General features: G+C 35.7%; 1 protein-coding gene and 1 long non-coding RNA gene across 6 annotated transcripts in view; one reads left to right on the top strand and one right to left on the bottom strand.

Moving 5' to 3' along the window:
• MIPOL1 (mirror-image polydactyly 1) overlaps window positions 1-25467 on the top strand; it is a 268247-nt gene that overhangs the window by 174402 nt on the left and 68378 nt on the right. For all 5 annotated transcript variants that reach the window (XM_019644722.1, XM_019644724.1, XM_019644723.1 and 2 more), the window contains one exon: window positions 5415-5509. In XM_019644722.1, the coding sequence (XP_019500267.1) occupies window positions 5415-5509 (95 nt within the window). The remainder of the gene's footprint in view (window positions 1-5414; window positions 5510-25467) is intronic.
• Window positions 14803-25467, bottom strand: part of LOC109383898 (uncharacterized) — a 25727-nt gene continuing 15062 nt past the window's right edge. The window contains exon 3 of the long non-coding RNA XR_002124312.1: window positions 14803-14955. This is a non-coding gene — a long non-coding RNA (uncharacterized LOC109383898). The remainder of the gene's footprint in view (window positions 14956-25467) is intronic.

Genomic DNA, 25467 nt, shown 5'->3' with positions numbered 1-25467 from the left:
TTGTAGAACAGGCAGAGACACACTCTTACCAAAAACTCCACCCCTGATATGGTGATCTACAATTGGGAAAGACCTCAAAAAACAAAGAAAAGAATGTATATATAAATGGATTTGCTCCTTAAGGAGCAGTTTTGTCCTCCACACCAGGCACCCCAGCCCCAGCCCCTGCACTGGAGAGATGAACCCCCAAGATGTCTGGCTTTTAACCCAGCAAGGCTCGTGTTCAGGAGACACACAAGACTGTAGGGAACAAAGATTCCACTCTTAAAGGGCTCATGCATAGACCCCTTTGCCCCAGGACACAGCACAGAAAGCAGCAGTTTGAGGGAAACCTAGATTATAGGTGAAAGAGTTCACCTGTTAGGCTTGAAGCATCTGCCAAAGGGCGGAAGTCTGTTGGGATTCTCTCTGAGAACATTACACTGACAGACACCGTTTTTACGGGTTCCCTCTACCTTGCTGGCATCAGCACAGGTGAGTGCCATTTTGCACCCCCTTTTTAACCTGCTAACAGGTAGGTGAACAGTGCCCCACCCTCACTCACACAGACTGACAGACATGGCTGGCGAGCAGCTCCACCCTCCCACACAGCTTGCTAGACCCAGCCAGACCAAGGACACACAAAAGACCACACAGGGGACAGCCCTTGAGCACCATGCTCAGGCTGCCATGGAGTCTGAGGTTCTGGCCGCCACAGATCTGAAACAATCAATAAAAGAGCTTGAGAGACAACCAAGGTGAAATGGTAAGGTTCATGTCCTACATGGAGCCACTCCTTGACTGTGAGAGATAGCTGTTTTTCATAATACACAGAAAGCCAAGCAAAATGAGGGGGAAAGGAGCATGTCCCAAATGAAGGAACAAGATAAAACCCCAAAAATAAACCTCAATGAAACAGAGACAAGTATTTTACCTGATAAAGAGTTCAAAGTAATGGTCATGAAAATGCTCACTGAACTAAGAGGAAGAATACATGAATGCATTAAAAACTTCAACAAAGAGACAGAAAATATGAGAAAGCACCAAACAGAACTCACAGAGATGAAGAATATAATAACTGAACTGAAAAAATACACAAGAGGGAAACAACAGCAGACTAGAGGCTTCAGAAAAATGGATCAGCAACCTGGAACACAGGGTAGTAAAATCACTCAAACAAAACAACAAAAAGAAAAAAAAATTTAAATGACGCTAGCTTGATGGACCTTTGGAACAACATCAAGCATATAGATGTTTGCATTATAGGGATCCCAGAGGGAAAAGAGAGAGAGAAAAGGACAGAAAACTTACTTGAAGAAATAATAACTGAAAACTTAACCTAATCTGAGGATGGAAACAAATATCCAGGTTCAGGAGCACAGAGAATCCCAAACAAGATGGGACCAGAGAGATCCACACCAAGACATATTATAATTTAAATATCAAAAGTGAAAGATAAAGAGTATCTTAAAACCAGGAAGATAACTAGTTGTTTTTAAGATACTTAGATACTTCTAGTGTCTAGATACAAAGGAAAAATTATAAGACTGTTAGTTAATTTTTCCAGCAGAAACTGCAAGCCAGAAGGGAGTGGCATGATATATTTAAAATGCTGAAAGGAAAATATCACCAAATAAGAATACCCAGCAAGGTTATCATTCAGGGTTGAAGGAGAGAGAGTTTCCCAGACAAGCAAAAGCTGAAAGTTCATCACCACTAAACCGCCCTTACAAGAAATGTTAAAGGGGCTTTAATTAAGAAAAAAAAAAAGGGCCATAACTAGAAATAAGAAAATATATGAAAGAAAATTCTACCAAAAGGCAAATATATAGAAAAGGTAATGGATCGACTACATATAAATCTAGTATCAAGGTTAAAAGACAAAGGTAACAAAATCACTAAAACTACAATAATTAGTTAAGGGATACAAAGAATATAAAGTTGTAAAATTTGACATCAAAAACATAAAACATGGTGGGGGTAAAAACGTAGTGCTTTTAGAATGAGGTCAAACTTAAGTGTTGGCTTGAAATAGACATATATATTTATATATATGCACAGATATATAGAGTGATATATATGTCTATTTTAAGACATATACAGAGGGTGCCAAAAAATGCATACACAATTTAAGAAAGGAAAAAACTATTAAAATTGTAATACTCTATATACTGATAACTAAAGATGAATACAAGTCACATTTGACTTCTGCAATTACAAGAGGTGCTCAAAGTGGTTACCATTAGCATCCAGACACTACTGATTATGGCAAACTACTGCTTGAGCAATATTGACCAAAGTGCCCACTTATATACATTTTTTGGCACCCCTGGTATACAGAGAGTGCCAAAATAATGTATATACATTTTAAGAAAGGAAAAAAGTATTAATTGTAATACTCAATATGTACCGATAACAAAAGATGAATACAAGTCACGTTTGACTTATGCAATTACAAGAGGGGTGTGTGTGTGTGTGTGTGTGTGTGTGTGTGTGTGTGTGTGTGTGTAGATAAGTATAAGAGTGGATACATGTGTCAATAAAAATCAAGTATAACACTGACCAAAAAACACAGTTGTCTGTAAAATACGTAGTATCGTTAATATTTAAAACCTGTAAACAATAAAATATATTACCTATAAGTATATGACTATATAATCAAGGAATAAAATATTCTTGAAAATTATGAGCCCAAATTCATGGAAGTGTTTCACTTTGGAGATGGGAGGGGAAGGGTGACTAGTGTGGGTTGGGGTACAGGATTTTTTTGTGCTTAGGAAGCAAAAGAGCACAAAATATTTTTCAATTTAAAACAAGGTTTATAATTGTATAAAGAATGCCATCACACTGTAAATAGGTGTATTTAGTTGCAAATATATGTATATGTGTAGACTCTGGAAGGATAAATAACAAACAGGTAACTGGTAATCTCAGGAGAGGGGATTTATGATACTGCGGGTTGAAGTTAGCAGAAAGATTTACTTAACATTGTATATGTCTTTACTCTCTGAATTTTGAGTTTTTTTAATGTGAATATAGACGTAAATGATTGCATGCAGTTTTTATGAAATTGACAAAAATAAGGAAAATACGGCAGAAAAACAGGAAAAATATCTTGTTTGCTAATTTCCTTATGTTTGTGATATGAAATATTTTTTACTTGTAACATGATGGAATTATATGCTGTTAATAATGAAACTAGGAAATGCAGTAGAAGTAAACAGCACCTTTCAAGTAGTTATGTTTTCTTATGTATAATATAAACCCAACTCAAACTAGTCTAAGCCAAAAGAAAAAAAAAAAAAAAGATTAATGTACCCAGGAAATCCATGAGAGGATCTGGATCTGTCTCGCATTTGGGGACCCAGGGGTACAAATGATGTCATGAGGATTTAGTTTTCTTCTAAGGCCAGAAGGATAGAGTCCTCTATTTGAACTAATATATACGTGAGTTCATCCTAGCCCCCAGTACTGGACAGGATCACTGTGGCATAGGGTAAGGGTGTTTCCCCATAAAAGATGTGCTGACCGGATAAGAACATATCTGATAAAGTAGAGGAAGGAGGAGGTTGTAAAGCCAGAAAATTTATAATAGCTTTGAAACATAGTCACCAGGGCCTAGACAAAAGATTAGATGTTTGGAATTAATTAAAGTAAGTGAATTTGCTATGAAGCAACACCAAATCTTCCTAGCAACTAAATGTGAGAAGAGAAGTGAAATGTTCAATATTACACAAAGCACAGGAATTAAAGTTTCAAGGTACCATTTTTATTGCAGAAATTTCTTAGGCAGAATTTTCATTATGGCATTTTCCTGCCAGAACATTGTTGGGATTATTTTTTGGTTTGGTTTCCTGCCCCACCAGAAGTACCAGGTAAAAAACTTTAAAATAATCAATTAGGGGAACGTATTGATTTAGCGAATTCTCTGCTACCTGTCCAGTATTTGATACTCCTTAAATACATGCTGCAGGATGTCTGATGTTCTGTAAGTTGAATGTAATATGTGGTTTTTTTCTGTGATTCGTTTTGAACTGCCACTAGTCACAGTGGGTATCTGTGTCTTCCAATTTACCATTTCAATCACATTTTTATAGTATACTGAAAATTGACATAGTTTTTCATTATTGGTATCAAGAACCAGCCACCTATTTTTATTTTAAATGCTTTTTAATTTTGAGAATGTTTCATCTATAGTGCTAGAATTTGTCATGTTAAAGAAACCACTCAAACATCTTAAATTTTAAAGTTACTCTTTGTTAGAATTTGCTAGTCCAGATAAAGAACAAATTAATTTAGTGCCTAAATACATACACCAAGATCCAAACTGCTGCATGTTTTTATAATTCTCCATTTTTAAAAGAGAAAAATGTCATTGTCTAATGTTCACATATATTACACTAATTAATTTTCCTATGATCAGGATTGCACAATTTGTCTTATGCCTTCATTCTTATGCAGGAAAATAATTTCAATGAAATCATATGAGTTCAGCAAAATTAGTGAATTTCTGCCCCTACTGCCATTAAGTGTAGTTTGTGAGGTGTGTGATAACCATTTGCTCTGTGTTATCTATCTAATACCACTTAAAGCGAAAGACAACGTTTTTATGCATTTTAAACTTCGAATGAACAAAACGGAAACCTGGTTTACCAGTACCGTATTTTAAAAGTTACCTTGAAAATATTTTGGCTGTGCCTGAAATCCAGTGGGAATGATAGTGGGAAGGCAGCAGTTCTTTTCAAATCACTAGTTTGAACCCTATTGAAAAACTGATTGCAGACCCTCTAGAATTAGAATATGATAGGCAGAGAGAAACAATAGTGTTTTTTCTCAATAGCATGTCTTGAATAAAATATCTTTAACATTCAAAATCGCTGCCATTCTCCCTTTAGAGATTTTTTTTCCCTGCAGAAAAGGAATTGAAAAGGTTAAATCATATCTGTAAGAATCAGTCTTATGTATTTTTTTCATGTTAAATATCAAAGATGGCTTAACAACATATTTAGAATTTTCTGAGTTTTACTATTAATAAAGTTAAAAGAAAATCCAGTGTGTTCAGGTAGTGGAGCCACATTAAATTTGTATCTGAAACACCCAGTGTGCTTATCTCTACTCTAGATATTGCTCTGAACCCATGTTCCACATTCTGAATTCTGTGTATAAAGTTAAACATTGCAGAAGGGCATATATCTGATGATACAGATGAATAAGGTTGAAGTTTAGTAATGAGCAAAGTTGGTAAATTTAATACGTTCATGTCTTTTAGTATTTCTGTGATTAATATAATTGGATTATTTTGTGGAAAATTATGAAACACTAACAAATACTGATAGGTTTAAAACAACCAGAAATTTAAGACTCCTAGTCATACTATCTTTAACTTTAACATGCCAAACTAATATTAAATTTCTTAAAATATTGATTACTTACAGGCAAAGTTGTTAGCTATGCAACAAGCCAGAGAAACTGCAGTTCAACAATACAAAAAACTGGAAGAAGAAATCCAGACACTTCGAGTTTACTACAGGTAAAATTCCTTTTAGCCTGGGCATAAATCAATGTTGGTTTGGAAAGTGCTTCTGCCCGATTTTATAGTGGTAAAATGAGGAAATACCTCAGTGAAATTGAACATTATGCAATTAAAACATTTTTGTAATTTTAAAATGATTCCAGCATAAAATGTTCATTATTTTACCTCTTTCCCTTCCTGCATTTGGTAAAGTTTAAGTTTAGACTCTCATGAGATTTATGAAATTTATGTAACTCATAACCAGTTGTCTAAATGGAGCCTGGTTAGCCACTCAGCTATGTGCTCATCTAAATGCCTCCTCTGAAATGATGGCATATTTTTTAAATAATACATAAATATCAATAATAGCCTTTCACATATTATAATATGATATGAGAAGTTTCTAAAGGAATGCCAACAAAGGATTTTTAAGACTAATATAATTTATGCTACAAGAGTTATTGTAAAATTAATTCAGTAGGTCACACTGGCATTATTTAATGAAAAGACATAAAATAGAAATGTCAGAGTGGATCTCTTGTAGTATAATGGTAAATACTCCTTTGTGATACTTTTGTGTTGTGTATGAGAGAGGTAAAATTGTGTATTGGGCTATGTGTAAAATATATATTCTCACTTGGGTCATGGTTTTTAAAAAGGTTTGAAAAATTATGTACAACACCCTTTATGTTCTTTGATAACTTACTGAGGTTGAAAATCCTCAAGTCTAGATTGTAAGAATTCACTAACTAACCAGAAGCTGTAGGTTATGGAAAGATTTTTTTTTAATTTGGCCTTCCTCTCGGAATAATGTTAAGTGCATAAAATGCAATAAATCAAAATCAGCTTTACTGAAATACAATTATGGAAGTCTCATGGTATAATAGTATATACATGTGTCATTATTAATACATTACATAACTAGATCTAACAGTATGTCTATTAACAACTGTAATTTCAAAGTAGTGATGACTGTAAATAGTATTTTGGGGATAGTGCAGACGCTGAAATGTGACATGAAAATACCAGTGGTTTCTATGTGCGCAAACTCTCAAGGACCACTAATACTACTTTTGTAGTTTGGTGCCTATGTTCATAATTGTAGAAAATGTTGTATTTACATGAGATTTAGTCAAAAAGAGAGATGAACATTTTTTTCCTATCCCTAAGTTAAGAATCCTGCTTTGGAGCAATTTTACTGACATACACAGCAGTTGGTTGTTATGAGTTGAGTTGTGTCCCTTGAAAAAGATATGGTGAAGTCCTAACCCCTAGTACCTAAGAATTTGACCTTATTTGGAAATAGGGTCTTTACAGAGTAATCAGATGAAGTCATGAGCATGGGCTCTAACCCAACGTGAATGATGTTCTTATAAAAAAGTGGAAAGTTCAACGCAAAGACACATGCATAGAGGGAAGACCACAAAGGCACAGGGAGAAGATAACCTTGTCCCTGAAATGACCCATCTACAAGCCAAGGAATGCCAGGGTTTAGCAGCAAACACCAAAAGCTAGAAAAGGCATGGGAGGGTTCTGCCTTATAGCCGTCAAAGAGAGCGTAGCCCAGTAGACATCTTGGTTTGGGATTTTTAGCTTCCAGAACTGTGAAACAATAAATTTCTGTTGTTTTAATCCCTCCAGTTTGTACTACTTTGTTACAGCAGTCCTAGGAAACTAATGCAGTTGTCAAATACCAGCTGTGTTTGGTTGATGACCGTGGGAAATCATTTGCTTGAAATTAGAATCATATGTGACCATGATGGTAAACAGACCCTAATAGTGAATGAAGACATCCCACCCACCCTTTTTTTAAAAAACTACAAAGTGAGCTAACAGTCTTCCCTTGTATTTTACACCAATGGATTCTTGACTGTAGCTGTGCATTAGAATTACCTAAGGACTCTCTAAAAATCCTGATCCCCATCCCATACCAGACCAATTACATCAGAGCCTCTTGGGGTAGGATTGGGCTACCAGTGGGTTTTAAAGCTCCCTAAAAATTCCCAGGTGCAGCCAAGTTTGAGGGCCACTTCTTTACATGCACATTTCAGTTAGTTGCATTACATTAGGGTCTCTTCTTGGAAGAATAATAGAGGCACGTATTAAACTCATTATTAAAACTTACAAATAGTGTGTGATTTGTGCCCAGACTTTTAGATGCAGCAGTGTGTTACATAGTAGCTGTATCCCATAGAGAGGAGACTTTTTATGGAAATTTCTCCTGCCATCCTTGTGAGATAGGACAGCAGGTGCTCTGCCAATAAAGTGATGGTGTCTAGGAATCCTAAAAGGCATATGATAACGTTACCAGAACTGACGTTATTTTCTGGAAAAGAAACTTTAATGCCAATTCTTGCTGTTCCTTCTCTTTACGAAGTGCTGAAGGTTATTGAAAGATTTTGAAAATTATATAGTTGTGTTTCAAAGACTTCTTTGAATCTACATGCATGTATTTAACAGAGTTAAGTGATCTCTTCTAAATGAAGAATTAACAATTATTGGCTCAAAGATAACATTTCACAAGTAACCCCTTACTGCTACTTAAAAAAAATAATTGCTGGTCGTGTAGTGAAGCTACTGGGATTCGCAGTTAGCCTGGTCTGTGTGACCTTACTGAACCACTTCCTTTTTGTACAATGAGAATTACAGCACCTACCTCGTAGACTTGTTTTAAGTATGGACAGCTCTTAGCTCAGTATCTGGCATATTGTTAGTGCTGACCTAATACTAAGATAAATTTCTGTTTACAACAAGAAGTCAGTGAGGTAGGTAAGAGGAGATCAAAAGCTTTGATATCACCGAAGCCAAGGAAGGAGATTAAAAAAAAAAAGAAGACAGAAAGAAAAAAGTCAAATGTTGCTAAATGGTTAAGATAAGGACAAAAAGTATCCTTTTTGCGTGAAATTAGGTGGTCATTAGTGACCTCGGCAACAGTCGTTTCAATAGAGGTTTAGATACAGAAGCCAGTTTTCTGTGAATTGAAGAGTGGTTAGAGGTGAAGCAGCATAGCAATTTGGACAAGAGAGTGGTCCTTGAAGAAACTAGAGTAAGAAAGATGTTAATGACAGGCGAGAAGAAAGGAAGGTAGGTTACGGATTTTCTTTTTGAAAAATGGCAGATACTTGAGCATGTTTATGACTAATTTGAAGGATCCAATAGAGAGAATTGTTAAGGAATGGGATCCCTAAAGAAATCGGATGAGGGAGAGTGTGGACTCTGTAGCAGAGTTTGTCTTGAACAGGAAGATGATCACCTTGTTGTCATAGACAGGAGTGAAGGAGACGACAATAGCTGTGAATGTAAATAAATTTCAGTTCCTAATGAATAGTTTCATTTTTTTTTCCTGTAAAGAAAAGGTCAATGTGGGCTTCTGAAGTAAGAAGGCAAGAAGCTTTGAAAGGAATAATTCAGAGTAGCTACTGAAGGGCGTGGGAGAGAGAACTGAATAGAGACTAGGGCAAAGTCACAATCTTGAAGACTCATCTGGAATGGATGCTATCATTTGTATGAAACCTAGCTTGCCCAGCTGTGTAATTTAACACATCAGCTGTCCTTGTATAGCAGCTCAGAAGGCAAAGGATCAAAATGATTCAGGAATATGAATTTGCAGGAGAGCGGGTGAGGATACACTATCGAAAGAGTTGCTGAAATGATGAATGATAGTCTAAGCTAAATAGGGCAGGAAATAAAATTGAAGGGCCACGAATGTTGAGAGAAAAGGAGAAATCATACGTTTTAAGGAGATTATAGAGTAAATGCAGAGTGGGTAAAAAAATTTTAAGAACTGAATGGATTGGCAGTTGTCAGAAAGTGAAACGTTGCTATTTAAGATCTGAGAGGTAAAGGACTCAGTCTGAGGAATGATGATGTTTAAGGCATTTGGCTTAGAAGTGGATGGTTGAAATTGAGAGGAGGTGAGGATCACTAGCTATGAAGTCAAAGATTTATGAAACTAAAGTATTAAATACCCATTTGGATATGTCTCTGAAAATATTGGCATATGTTGGGATACTCACTATAAGTGCCATAATAGAAAATGACCTAATGATAGATAGATAAAAGCTACATGTTGAAATAAAGAGTGGCATATAGCTAGATGTATCAATTTAGTGATGCTCGGAAAAAGTCCCCTCAAGAAAAATAGGAGGGCCGGCCGAGTGGCGCGTTGGTTAAGAGCTGGCTTGGGACGCCAGCTCTGAGCAGCAGGGCCCTAGTTCGGATCCCACATGAGGGCCAGTGACACTGCTCCCTCTACAGCTAAGATGGTGAACAACAGCTCAACCTGGAGCTGGGCTGCCGTGAGTCACCAGCAAAGGCGTAGACTGCAGTGGGACTGCAGTGGGCAGCCGTAAGCTACCGTGTGTGGCTGGCAGCCAGCGTGAGCTGCCAAGAGCAGCCGTGAGTGGCCGTCCAGAGGCTGGCGACTGATCTGCCTCACCTGGGAAGAGCGCAATGATAATACCAACATGGGCCCGTGAAGTAACATCCTCCACAACTAGACTGAAGAACAAAAAAAAACGACAGCAACTTGTCTGCTTCCCTTCCCCTGATTCCCTAGTGCTGTTCCCCTCCCCCAATTCCCCAATTAAAAAAAAAATCTAAAAAAAAATAGGAAGCATCCTCCAGGAAGATCCACGTTTCTATAAAACAAAAAGGTACAGAGAACTTTTGTGCATTGTTGATGGGAGTGTAAAATGATGCGCCTGCTGTGGAAAACAGTTTGGCGATTCCTCAAAAAGTTAAACCTAGATTTCCCTTAGGATCCAGCAATTCCATACCTAGGTCTGCACCCAGAATAATTGATAGCAGTTGCGCACCAGTGTTCATAACAGCAATGTTCACATTAGCCAAAAGGTGGACACAACCTAAATGTCCATCAACAGATAAATGAATAAACAAATGTGTTATTTATCTACAAGGGAATATTATTCAGCCATAAAAAGGAATGAAATTCTGATACATGTTACAACATGGATGACCCTTAAAAAAGAACATGTTAATTGACATAAGCCAGACAGAAAAGGCTACTGTACGATTCCACTTCTACGAGGTACCTAGAATAGGCAAATTCATAGAGACAAAAAGTAGACTATGTTCAGATTAGCAGGTGCTGGAGGACGGGGAGGAAATGAGAGTTGCCAGGAGCTGGGGGAGACAGAAACTGGGGAATTATTATTTAATGGGTACAGAGTTTCTGTTTGGGATGAGGAAAAAGTTATGAAGGTGGATAATAAGGATGGTTATACAATGTTGTGAATGTACTTCATGCCACTGAATTGTACTCTTAAAAATGGCTAAAACAGTTAAGTCTTATGTTATTTTACCACAATGTTTTTAAAAGGTACAGAGAACATTCTGTGAAGATATACAGAAATTTATTTTAAAGGGAATAGGAGTAAAATCCCTGGGATAAAACTCTAGAAAGGGAGAGGCAATTACCCAAAACGGCAAAACTTAAATTTCCTGGCAGTTCACATTCTGATTTAAATTGATTTAAATGGAAGTAAACAATATTTCTTATACATGAATAGATTATGAATCAATACATAAAACAACTAATTCATACAGCTATTAGATTTTTCCTCAAAGTTTCCTGTGTTACAGAGGACAGGGAAAAACTTGCATTTTTATGTGAAGAAACTCAAGACTAATTCTGTAGTTTTCATGTGTGTGTGTGTATAAAGAAGTCATAATGATTTTGTTTAGCAAAGTGTAAGAAAAAATACACTTACAGTTATTGAAATCAGTTTTATACTTACATACACAAATATTTAAACATGTATATTGTCATGCCAAAGGAAGTTATTCACCAATTAATAGAAAATAAGCTAAGAAAACTACAGGAATAGGACGGTGAGCTGGAGCCAGGAGCGAGTTAGTACACAGTTTGCATGGACACCATGAAACAGCAAAAAAATAAGTGTCAAGAAGCCTGGCTCTCAGCTTTCCAACAGCCAAAGCAGAGGAAGACGTTTAGTTTTAGGGGCAGATGAAGATGTGCTATTGATTCATTTTACCTTGCCTTTAATTCTACCCATTAGTAATAATGATGCTATTTTTTCCCCAAAAAATTATTTTCTTTTGCTGGGTTATGCTAAGAGCTCCTGTTACTATAAGCATTCCATTTCCCTCTCTAGAAAGAAGGAATATGCAAGTATCTTTTTTCTGAGTTTCTCTATTCTGTTCGTTTCCTTTGAGCGTTAGAAGACTGAGTACTAAGAAAAGGAAACGTTGGCCTTTGGGCAGAGTTAGGGACGGGGAAAGTGAGGTGGATGGGTAGGGATGCTAAACGTACCATTATAACTGACAGCTCTTCCACGTTAAGCAGGAGGAATAAGGAGAGGAATGACAATATGAAGTGTGAAAATAAAGTTCACTTATTACACAAATGCTGTTAGTAAAGTATTAGTACTTCCTTGTGGCTGTGCCGAACTCTGAGTTCGTTTGCAGCAGATTCATTACTCTAAATCTAAACAGTTTCATCAGGGAAGAGTCTTAAACTTGTAAGGGTTAGACTTGTATTTGGTAATGATTTTTTCCTGTTGTTGTAAACCTGTAGAGCTGCATTCCTCAGTTCAGGAGGCATAATAATAACAAACTCTTTTCTAATCGAGAGAATGCCTAAGTTTCAATGTTGGCTAATTTTATAGTGCTTCCTTATATTTTCTTTTGCTTAAAGAATGTAAATTCAAATGTGTATAGAAGAATTAGATCCTGTTGTTCGGTGCCAATAGACTAGGATTTCATATACTTAACTTACAATAACAGCAGTTTATGTTTTAAATTTTTATTGTATTATGCATGATTCCCTGTGGGAAGTTGAAATGCCTTTCACAATACAGTAAAGTTCACATTTTAGATGAAAATTATATAATAGAATGCTCTGTATTTTAAGGTAGTATGTTTCCTATGATTGTACTAGTATTTTTTAATAATTAAATAGAATATTTATGTGTTTGACATAGTGAAAACTAGACTAAACCTGAACCCTATTTACTGGGTTTGTAATGTACATTTCAAAGTCATAGATGCCATAAAGATAGAGGCCATGTAAAATATGCTCAAAAAGAGAGTGAGATTCTAAAGTTTTCTCTGCATTCTTTTTATACATTTTATTTAGTATGGGTCTTTGAGTTCTTCTGTACACTTCTTGTCTATCTGTATGCTATTCTTAGCAATCAAAAATATTACTGTCACTAGGAGATGGCTGGGGTTTTTTATAGTGGTGATAGTTTTTCATAGAACCATATGTTCATTTAGTCAGAACTCCACATTGATAAGACGGTCAACAGTGATTACAGCATGCCGACTGCAGCCATAAAGCTACATTTCTCTCAACGCAAACCCCTTCTCCAGAGGGGTTGACCCATGGATCCTGGCCTCAGTAGTTCTATGTTCTAATCATCTGTGCTAATTGGACTACCCCATGACATACAGATTTTGTCACGTTTGTATTTTGTACAGGAATTAACTATCCATGGAGGTGGGTTATGCTACTATACTGCTAAAGCAGTCATCAAAAGAAAAAAACATTGGCAAGCTCCAAGCTTCCTGGGTTTCAGTTTCTTTAACTTGGACGCTAGAGGCTTTTTCTAATTCTAAGATTTTTGTGAAATTAGTCACCCTTTCATATGAGGTAGATTAAATTTTTGTTTAGTGATGTTTAGAATCAAGAACTGTTCCTTTCTCTATTTAAAAAAATTATTTTTATTAAATTTATCGGGGTGACGTTGGCTAGTAAAATTATATAGGTTTCAGGTGTACAATTCTATAATACATCATCTATATATCACATTGTGTGTTCACCACCCAGAGTCAGTTCTCCTTCCATCACCATATATTTGATTCCTTTCATCCTCATCTACCATCCCCCCACCCCCTTACTTTCTGGTAACCACTAAACTGTTGTCTGTATGAGTTTTTGCTCGTTGATTTGCCCTGTTCATTTGTTGCTTTCAGTTTCATATCCCACATATGAGTGAAATAATTTGTTCTTGACTTTTTTTTTAAGATTTTATTGGGAAATTGGGGGAGGGGAACAGTGTTGGGGAATTGGAGAAGGGGAACAGCCAAGTTGTTCTCCTTCAATCTTAGTTGTGGAGGGCGCAGCAAGCTCAGATCCAAGTCCAGTCATGTCGCTCAGCTCAAGGTGCTGTGTTCAATTAGTTGTGGGTGGGCATAGCCACCATCCCATGTGGGAGTCAAACCAGCAGCCTCCTTGTTAAGAGTGCACGCTCTATCCCTGAGCCACCTGTGTGGCAGCTCAGCTCAAGGTGCCCAGTTCAGTCTTAGTTGCGGGAGGGCGTAGCCCATCATTCTAACCGGCAGCCTTGTTGTTAGGAGCACGTGCTTTCACCAGCTGAGCTACCCTGCCACCTATTGGCAGCTCAGCAGCAGCTCAGCTCCGGGTATCACTGGCCCATGTGGGAATTGAACCAGAGACCCTGTTGCTCAGAGCTCGCACTCTTGGGTAAGCTCTTAAACAACTGAGCCATTCTGTTGGACCCCTGTTCTTGACTTTTTATGTCTGACTTATTTCGCTTAGCATGATAGTCTCAAGATCCATCCATGTTTTCACAAATGGCAGTATTTCATCTTTTCCTATTGCCGAGTAACATTCCATTGTATATATGTACCATATCTTCTTTATCCAATCATCTATCGAAGGACACTTCATTTGTTTCCATGTCTTGGCCACTGTAAATAATGCTGCAGTGAACATAGGGGTACATACGAGTATATCGTTACGGATAAATGTTTTCAGATTTTGCAGGTAGATACCCAGAAGAGGTATTGCTGGGTCATATAGTAATTCTATTTTTAATTTTTGAGGAACCTCCATATTGTTTTCCATAGTGGCTGCACCAATTTACATTCCCACTAGCAGTGTATGAGGGTTCCTTTTTCTCTACAGCCTCTCCAACACTTATTATTTGTCATGTTGATGACAGCCAATCTAACAAGTGTGAGGTGATAGCTCATTGTCATTCTGATTTGCATTTCCCTAATAGCTAGTGAAGTTGAGCATTTTTTCATATATCTGTTGGTCGTTTGTATGTCTTCTTGGGAGAAGCCTGTTCAGGTGTTCTGACCATTTTTTCATTGGATTATTTGTATTTTTCTTGATGAGTTGTATGAGGTCCTTATATGTTTTGGATTTTACCCCCTTATCAGGTGTTGTTTGCAAATATCTTCTCCCATTCAGTTGATTGCCTCTTTGTTTTGTTGATGGTTTCTTTTGCTGTGCAGAAGCTTTTTAGTTTGATATAGTCCCATTCATTTATTTTTGCTTTTACTTCGGTTGCCTTTGATGTCAAATTCATAAAATCTTCTCTAAACCCAAGGTCCATAATTTTAAAGAACTCTTCTTATACCATTAAGTTTTGCTTATTTTGAAGGCCTTTTTAATGTACAGCTGACTTCACCTTTACTAGTCAAATCACCATATATATTTTTTGATGGCTCTGAAATGCAAAACAAAAACGAAATTAAAATGAAGTTTAAAAAACAAACAAAAACCTTAAAGTTTTCATTTTTTATACATCCAGGGATTTCAAATATAATTATTATTCTTTCCTTCCTCCTCTCAACTTACAGAATGTGACAGTAAGATACTTAACTTCTGAATGTCAGTTTTTTACCTGTAAACAAATAAAATACATGACCTTATTATGAAAATCAATGAGATGATATATTTGAATGTTTTTAAAAACTGTGAAGCACTGTGCAAAGGAAATATTTTAATAGTATTATCGATAACTTAAAAGTTTTGTTTATTGAGATATAGGACAATTAAATTAGTAAAGAGGCTATTTCTACTCAAATAATTTATATCTTCTATGACTTTGTATCCAGAAGGACATTTTTTGCATTATTGTTTTTCACTATTTTCTGTGCCTTATTCTAACAGTAAGTTACAAGAATAAGAATAAAATTCAACATGTGTAGCTCTCAACTGCTCTCTGTTATTCTATAAAATGACCCATTCTCCTCTTTTAAGAGAATTTAATAAAATGTTTTGCCATTTAATCATTGTGGTTAGCAAAAACCCAGAGATAGACTGGGCTTGCCAAGTATAGGTCCTGGGGTTTTCCATCTACTAATACTTCTATCAGCTTGAGACAATTTAAGTTTGTATTTTGTTAGGTAAAAAAGTAAAGTGTTTCCCTTGGTCTTGGCACTCAGAATAACCATTATTATAGTTCCACGGGTGTCAGTTGTCTTCTACATAGATAATCTTTGATTGTTTTTATTTTTTTCACAAATTTAACCAGTAACCAAATTTTGGTAGGTTTTTTTTCTTGCAATGTCTATTACTTTTGCCTTCATATTTTTCAAAGTTCTTACCTTAGACCAAACTTGTATAATTTCATGCCTAGGCCTTTCTTGCTACTTCATGCACTTATCTCCATTCCTTACTCCTCTTAAGATTCCTGAAATATTTTTTTCAACCTCTCACTCAGTCATCAACTGTATTTAATAACACCGCCTTACCTATAGAATAAATTCCAAGCTCTTTAACCTAACATTTATGAGCCCTTGATATTGCTGCCAGTTCTTTCAGATTTAATGTTTCATCAATGATCTTTTTGCCTTCCTATTTTTATTCGTATCTGTGTCACCAGAGCCAGTACACCACCTCACATTATCAGCAGTCAACAAATGTTTGTTATGCTAAACTGACAATTATTTGGACTCCCGAAGTGAACCATTCACTATTTCCTGGACATACTGTGACGTTTCCAACTCCAGTGCTTTCCCTTATGTCACCAGTTCCTCCTGGAATACTCCATCTCTGCCTATCATATTCTTATTGAACGTTTAGAACACAATTTAAATACCAACTGTTCCATTAATCTATTCCTGATCTTCTCAACCAGAAGTGATCTCATTCTACCTAAAGCTAACTGTCATAGTTATTCACAATGGCTCACTCATGCTTACCTGTGTAGCAGTTGCATGAATATTTCTCTTAATTCCCTTACCGGGACTTCTATTCTTTGTATATAGCAGGGCTTCAGTAAATATTTGCCAAACAAATGAATAAACGATCAGAATTAACATTAGGTTGAAAGTTTCTTCACATTAAAAGTTTCTTTTACTGAGTGGTAGTCTGTGCGGTGCATATAATTCAGTGTTGAATGAAATGACTGGAGTTTACATGGACCTAGTCCATCATCTCAGTCATCTGCAGAGGTGTGGGGATGTATTAGTCAGGGCTCTTCAGAGAAACAAAAGCAATACTGTATTTATACAGGGAGAGAGATTTATTTTAAGGAAGTGGCTCATACAGTTATGGAGCCGGCTGGCATGTCCAAAATCTGCAGGGTAGGCCAGCTGGCTGGAGAACCCAGGAAAGAGCTGATGTTGCAGTCATGAGTCCCAAGATGAAGAATTCTGTCTTCTTTGGGGGAGTCTCAGTCTTTCTCTTAAAGCCTTAAATTTACTGGCTGAGGCCCACCCACATTGTGGAGAGAAATGGGTACCATAGCCTAAATGAATTGACCCGTAAAATTAAACCATCGCACCTGTGCATTTCAACAATTTTTGAGGCTAAAAAAACAGGCAAAGTAAAAGCTACTTTCTCTAAAAGGAGCGTGTACTCTCATCTCACCACATCTCCCATCCTGCCTACGTCGTGCGTTTAACATCCTATGCCTCTGTCATACAGCCATTTAAGGTTGTGACCACAGATGTATGTTGCGATCTTTTTTATTTATAAAAGGAGTATTTGTACACATAGGCACATGCCTTGGCCCCTGGCTACCTCCCCAACCTCATTTCTTAACGTGTTTCTACTCTTGCTTCACTCCAGCCTCTCTACCTCCCTTATTACCTCCAACACTCTAAGAATGCTCCCATCTTAGGGTCTTCTTTTTTCTCTGCGTGGAGCATTCTACCCCAACAAAGGTCACAAGTCTGCGCCTTCACTTTGTTCAACTTTCTGCCTAAATGTCCCTGACCATACTACCTAAAATAGCCTGCCCCCTCACGGCACCACTCTATTTGTCACCCTCCTTTATATTTTTTCATAATAGACATGCCTGTATGACACTATATGGTATTTGTGGAATTTCCTCTAGAAATTAAATTCTGCAAGGACACGGATTTTGTTTGTTTACCACTGCATCTTACATCTGAATCGGTGCTTGGCACATCTTTAACAGTCAATAAAAGCTTACTGAATGTATGAATATATGCTCAAGCATTGTGATACATCAGGAATTTAACAGCAGGTGTTCGGGAAGTGGGGCTGACTCTAGCAGTTAGTTATTATATGTGGGGTGCTCAACTTGCATTTCATACCCTACTAAAATATTTGAATTTTTTTATGTGTATGTATTATTTTCTATAAAAAAGTTTGTAATTTTTAAAAATACCTTTATCCATAATAGGCTGCAGAAATTAAATTTGATGCCTCGATATAAATAATCATCTATGAAAAAATAAATCTGTAATACCTACATATGTGTGTATGTATATGTATATGACAATGAAGTTCATTTTCTTTAGTAGATTTTATTAGTGTTGTGCTTTACAAGAAGATGAGATACATAAAGGAACACAATCCAAAGTAAATTCACCAACATTATAAATTAGATACTTATAAATGACAACCTCACTTAAGTTTTAAGCTTGCCAAATATTTTAAACTATTTTTAAAGTACTTTACGTTTCAGAAATGTAAATCCTTCTAAAAAATAAAATGTTAAGAAGAATATTGCCAACTTTAAAAGAAATATTAACCTTAACATTCTTCGGTCAGCTGGTAGAAACGGGGGGGTCCATGACAGGTTAGTGGAGGAAAGGGTGCCTTTTGTAAAAATTCAATACTCTGAACATTAGCTACGGCCAGAAATGACAATCAAAGGAAGAGAATTCTTCATATTTCAAAAGACTTTACTCAGTACAATTAGATTTATATTTGAATTATAAATGTTTTTTCTTTCCTGTCTCTATATTGACATACATACATTATTAAATGCGTTAAAGTTTTAGATTAAAGAATCTAAACTAGTTTAAAATATGTAACAAATGGAAAATAATAGCTAATAATAGAAGACCTTTGTTCAGAAACATTCTGATTCATTAATTGCAGAAACAAAAAATAACAATGTTAACATATAGAACAAGATATAATAAACTGAGATCTTGGAGCGACTGTTGATTTCTGTAAACTTTCTGATGCCACTGCTGTCATAAAGAGCTTAGTAAATATTGACTGAGGATGATGATGATCCTGCAATATTTTTAAGACTGGGTGTCATTGGCAGTACAGTCAGATATCCGGGACTTAACATTGTCATTTTGCCATGGGTCCCTTCCACCTGGGCCTCTCCCAAAAGGACAAATGTTTACCTGCAGTTAGGCATTTGAATGTGTAAATATTCCCGTCTCAATTATATTTAAGTAGCTAGAGTTTTCACTCTTTAAATCTTGAAATAGTTGTTCTATGAAGTTTAAATTGATATTCCAAAAGTTAGCAAAGGTGAAAATGGGCTTAATTAAATGTTTTTCCCATAATTCCAAACAAAAATTTGTTTTGTACACTCGTCAAAATAAAAATATTTTATTCCTCTTACTATTCCAAACCCAAGATATTTATGAAACTTCTGAATTTGTTGGGGTTTAATTTACAATTCTGCTTAGTTGCTAAGTTTTAAATGTTCAATATATCTGGTTCCCTTTGGGATTATAAGGGCTTTATGACTATCACTATTTTATTAATATAGTTCCAGTTATTTCCCCAAAATGGTTAGTTCCGATTAGATCAGAAATAAACACTATTCAATTACTATGCGAAATAATCAAGAAATTCAAAAGCCTAGGGATTTTTTTTAGCTTAGTTTTGTTAGACATTATTTATCTGATAAATATTTAATTTACTTTATTCCATGGAAAGCTTAATTGTCCTTTCCAGCTTGGCTAGCTATTCTGAACTGTAAAAAATGAAAAATCAATTATATGAAAAAATCTGAGAATTGAGATTTTGTTCTAGAAAGTTGGGCACACTGTTGGCTCATAATTAAGCTTGTATACATTTTATGGTTCTGTTTGGTTTGGTTTCATTTGTTTTTTGTTTGGTTGGTTGTATAAGATTCAGAATTGAAATAATCACCTATCTATTCATTCTACCCTTACCTGAAAACTCGGGCGAAATCAAAGAGTCAAGTATTAGTCTCTGTGTCCTGATTTGATTTCTAATAGGTATTTCTTTGGGGTTTATAATTAGTAATATGATTAAAAGGTAACATAAAAATAGACTTAATTTATAAGTGCATAAAGAAAACTTCATTTATTTCTAAATCTGATTTAATTGGTCCTTTTTTTATCCTTTTGTAAAATTTTTATTTTGGATTCATTCTTTTGGTATGATATAATATTTTAATTCAGAGCTAACACTACAGTAAGACAGATGGTGTAGATTCTGACTTCCTAGCTGGGGTGGGTGAACTTTGATAGGTAATTAACTTCTCTAAGCCTCAATTTCCTGATCTGTAAAATTGGAATTGTAGTAATACCTGCCTCATATTATTCCTGAGAAAAAATCAAATGAAATAATGCATATCAAATGCTTTGTACAATACCTGGGTACAGACTTAGGTCTTTAATAAAGAACCATTGTTCTTATAATCCCTATGCTGAGTTTACATTGAGTTGTCATTCACTTTTCTTTGAGATTCTGTTAATACATTTCACTTTTTTTTCAGTATTTTTGGCTCAAAATACCATATTCTGACTGCAATATAGAATCATTTGGTTTTTCATTGGGAACAAGCTTTCACTGGAATTAGAGGGTTTATTTTTTTGTTGTAAGACACTTTGAAAAAATACTTAGTTAAAATGATGTGTTTGAACTTAGATTTGGCCCTTTTTGATTAATAGTTTATTTTCAGGAGTTATTTATTCACACAGGGCCATTTTAATGTTCACAAACATGAGAATTAGAAAATTAATTTTTCATTTTTCTCCTACCCTTTTAAACACATATTTTTAGAGAGTACAAGTTCAAAGTATACCATTTCTCACAATGCTTTCTGTTTAAAAATCTTCCTGAGAAAATAATGGTGTAATTTTAAAGTTATTTTTAATTCTTTTCTCTCAGATTTAGGTACATACCTTATCTTCTTTAATCCCTTCAACATCTTTGTGAGGTATTATCCCTTTTTATAGATGAGGAAACTGAAACACAGAGCTATGAACTCAACTTGCCCTAGGTCACAGCAGGGCCAGGAACAAGTATAAATATTACCTAACCCATCTGATACTTGGGCCTTTTACTCTATCTACCAGACAGCCTTCCCCAAACCCCGCCTCTCTCAGAATTACCACTGAGGCAAAACTGGAACTTCAGCATTACTTCCTGATTTGGATATGCTTGATATGTTTATCACAGAAAACACACCTCTGAAACCAAGTTAAAGACATGTTAAAATGATAAAAGAATCTGACCAGCTTTGGAGTTGAACAGTCTGCGTTCACCGAAACTATGCATATTGCAACCACAGTCAATGTCTGGATTTATAAATAGACTACCTATGAATTTTGTTTTTTAGGACCTTTAAACTTTAGCATTATACCATATGTCAGACTACAAAAGATAAATACTGTGCCTGAAAGTAAATTAATCCATAGAATCATTTATTTTTAATGATTCTATGTTGTGGTGTTGATATTGTTGTTTTATCAGTGTGCTAGCGCAATCACTAACATAACATTAACCATATTTAGAAGTAATCATTAACTACATAGCCATTTTCAGTTATATATGAATTTATTAAGAGCATACTATTTAGTAAGGCCTATGCAGTCTTCTATGGAAAAATAGTAACAGAGGATAAGATGTAATTGCTACCGTCAAATAACTTGAAATTAAGTAAAAAGAAAAAAGTATACTCAAATGAGTATATGAGAGTATATGCTGTTAAATAAAATAATTTGACCATGGGAAGTCACAGAAGGGAGAAATGATTATAGATTGAAATAGACACAGTTTTATGGAATGATTGGGAATTGAGGTATGGACGAATAGGATTTTAATAGGAAAAGAGGAGGAGGAAGCAAGGCATTCTAATCTAGAAAACAGTATATGCGAAAGTGAAGAAACTGTAATGAGCATATTGGGTTACATTATGGGATTGAGAGAAAGTTGGAGGAATTTGAATGCTAACATGCATATAATTTTGATTCTGTATTCCATAGGGATACAGAGCCTTGGGAATCTGGAACTTTTTCTTAAAAACATTAAAAATAAAATCTATATTCAAAAATATATATATTCTGTAATTTACAGAAAATTTAAAGCATTTTAAAAGTTTAAATTTGAGTTTTTAAATTTTGCATATATACAAAAGCAGATGGGGTGGCCAGGTGGCTCCGCTGGTTAGAGCGCGTGCTCTGAACAACAAGGTTGCCGATTCGATTCCCTCATGGGCCAGTGAGGTGTGCCCTCTGCAACTGGTTTGAAGACAACGACTTGAGCTAAGCTGCTGCTGAGCTGCCATTGGGCGGCCAGTTGGCTCAGTTGGTTAGAGCATGAGCTCTTAACAACAAGGTTGCCAGTTTGATTCCCACATGGAATGGTGGGCTGCACCCTCTGCAACTAGATTGAAGGACAAGGACTTGACTTGGAGCTGATGGGTCCGGGAAAAAAACGCAGTTACCCAATTTTAAAAAAAAACAAAAAAACATATAGAATGAACTATACATCTCTCCGTTATATAATTCACCATGTTAACGTAAAGGAGACAAAACAGTTATCTCAATGGATACAGAAAAAGCATGTGATGAAATTCAAAACCCATTCAGGTGCTCGATCTGACTGATAAAGAACATTTAGGGGAAAACTAAGAGCTAATATTTAATGTAAAGATGCAATGTTTTCTGTGTAAGATTCAGAACAAGACCAAGATGTCCACTCACCACTTCAGTTCAGCTTCCTTAGGAAGTCATAATCATTGAAAATTGAAAAGAATGGTGCAGCCACTGTGGAAAACAGTATGGAGGTTCCTCAAAAAGTTGAAAATGGAACTACCTTATGACCCAGGAATTCCACTCCTGCGTATCTATCCAAAGAAATCTAAAATGCTAATTTGAAAAAAATATATGCACCCTTATATTTATTGCAGCTCTATTCTCAATAGCTGAGATGTGGAAACAACCAAAATGCCCATAGATAGACAATTGGATAAAGAAACTGTAGTACATTTATATAATGGAGTATTACTCAGCCATAAAAAAGAATGAAATCTTACCATATGCAACAACATGGATAGACCTAGAGACTATTATGTTAAGTGAAATAAGTCAGACTAAGAAAGACAAATACCATATGATCTCACTTATATGTGGAATCTAAAGAACAGAATAAACGAGCAAACAAGACAGAAATAGACTCAGAGATATAGAGAAAAAAAACTGATTATTGCTAGATGGGAAGGGGGTGGGAATGAGGGAGAAGGTGAAGGGATTAGAAAGTACAAATTAGGGCCGGCCGAGCGGCACGATGGTTAAGAACTGGCTTGGGACGCCAGAGGGCCCCGGTTCGGATCCCACATATGAGGGCCAGTAGCAATGTCCTCCACAACTAGACTGAAGAACAAAAGGACAGCAACTTGTCTGTTCCCCTTCCCCCAATTCTCCAGCACTGTTCCCATCCCTGCAGTTCCCCAATAAAATTTTTTTAAAAAATAATTAATTAAAAATATAAATAGAACATTATCAATATTCAATCCTGTCATACTCTCTCTCAATCATTATCCCTTTCTCCTATACAAATTTAAACTATCACTTAATTTCTTTGAATAACACCCAGATTTCATTAAAGGAAACATTATTTAAAAAATTTTTTGAATTACACTTTATAAATCACTAATCAAAGTTGAAAAATTTCCTACTGGATTTAGAGAACACTAAAATGTCCATTCTGTGGTTGTTTCTTAGAGAAAAAAGATGAAATAAGAAATCATTTTTATACCAACAAACTTCATTACTTCTGGATTCAAACTCTCAGGCCTCTCACCTTCAAAGTTTTGCCTATGCCTCCTGGGGACAAAATACCAACTAAGTTTACATGCTTACTTGAAGTCATTTTCTAGTTTGGGTGATTCTTAAGAAAAAAGAAGCATAAGTAACTATTCAACACTCTTATATGTTTTGTTTTTAATTTCTCTTGGAGAAGGATGAGACAGCACTAAATTGCTGAGGTCAAGACAGTTTTGAAGAACAATGCCAGTGAATACCACACCTCATATATTAAGTCAGTATTTTATTTTTTTTTATCTTCTAGAACTCATTGTCTTCTGTATTCAGGGAAACTGCATGACCAGAAAAAAGATGAAAGGATTAATAAGAAAAAAAATAGATAAATCAATCACAAACCACAATTGACATTGCAACTAAACTGACAAGCCTGCCAAAAATCTTTTCCATAGAAAGTGCTGTCCTTCTGGCCATTGTTTTGTTCTCAGTATTTCCTTCTTGTTCTCAGCACAGCTCTGACTGGTTGTATTTGTGCTGTACACTCACCAGATATTAACTGAATTATGTGGCCCCACTTGGAAATGTTGAAAGCCCCAGAGTGCCATTACCATGATCTACAGAGGCTCTTGTTGGAATTAGACAAAACCTAAAATTATAGTGGTATGTTGATGCCACTCTAGTTAAAAGTCTGTCATCTTTGCCACTATAAACATCTATTTCCTGTGCTTTATAACTCAACTGAGGGAATTTGCCTTGCAGTCAATAGAGTAGCTGAGAAAGTGTCAATCTTTCAAGAATCTTTTTAACCTGATAGATACTAAATAAAATCTGTTTGACTATCAGGCTATACTAGTAACTGATTTTTTGTTTTGTTTGTGTGTGTGTGTGTGTGTGTGTGTGTGTGTTTGTGTGTGTGTGTGTGTGTGTGTATGGAGTTACGTGATTTTATCAAATAAGATTTGCTTTGAAAAAGAAGTAAAAAATGAATATTTAAAAAAACATAAAAATTTAAAAAACAAAGAAAAGGTAGAAAAAAATGTGTGATCTAAGTCTGAGTTATTGTTTTAAAATCACCATCACTTTTCTTCACTTGCTTTTTACCCAACTCTTCATTTCTGATCCCAGATAGTCTAATTATGATTACTATAATTTCTAAACATCACAGTGTTATTTAGGTTAGTATAAGAGAGACATGGATTCTAACTTGACTACATTCTAAATGGTGGTGAATTTTCTGCAACGTCTACAAAATGATTTGTTACCTCTTAGTTCATGTGGTCATGGTCTTTTTATTTTTTTTCTTTCAATAGACTCTATAGGTTGAAAACCTGTTATCTACTGAGGATGGAAAAGGTTAAACATGACAAACTCATGAGACTGAAAATAACTATATAAGATGGCGTGAGCATAAAAAAAATTTCATAACTAAGCTGGGCCATGGTGGGAAGTCACATCTTTAGCCTGAAGCTTCTTTCATAAAGTCAGTCTTTACTTTAAGTGGGCCTGTCTATTTTCTTTTTGCACCTAAGATGATTCTATGTATAAAATAAGCTGCAAGCCATCATTTTGTGGAGCATTTTTCTCAATCCTTTGAGATTTTGCTTCCTGGCAGTTATCGTCAGTTTGGATCAAATAAACTCTTATAAGCTTTCTCTTGAGCTGTATGTTTTTCATCAAAACTATAAATCATGAGCTACACAAGTTTTTAAAGATTTTTACATTTGGTTCGCTGCTTACAAACAGGGTTTCAACTGCAGAATCTCTCAGAAATTAAGAATACTGGCTGGTAGGCCGGCCACGTGGCTCAGTTGGTTAAGAGCTTGCTCAAGAATGTGAGCTCTGAGCAACAGGGTCACCAGTTTGATTCCCAGCCTGAGCTGAGCTGCCAACAGCTGTCAATAAGTGGCAGGATGGCTCAGCTAAAATAAATAAATACAAAATAAATAAAAATAAGAATACTGGGGCCGGCTGAGTGGCTCAGTTGGTTAAGAGCT

This window comes from Hipposideros armiger, unplaced genomic scaffold (assembly GCF_001890085.2).
Source record: "Hipposideros armiger isolate ML-2016 unplaced genomic scaffold, ASM189008v1 scaffold_90, whole genome shotgun sequence".
Taxonomy (NCBI): Eukaryota; Metazoa; Chordata; class Mammalia; order Chiroptera; family Hipposideridae; genus Hipposideros; species Hipposideros armiger.
Note: the sequence above shows the minus strand (reverse complement) of the source record. Positions and strands in the feature narration are given on the sequence as shown.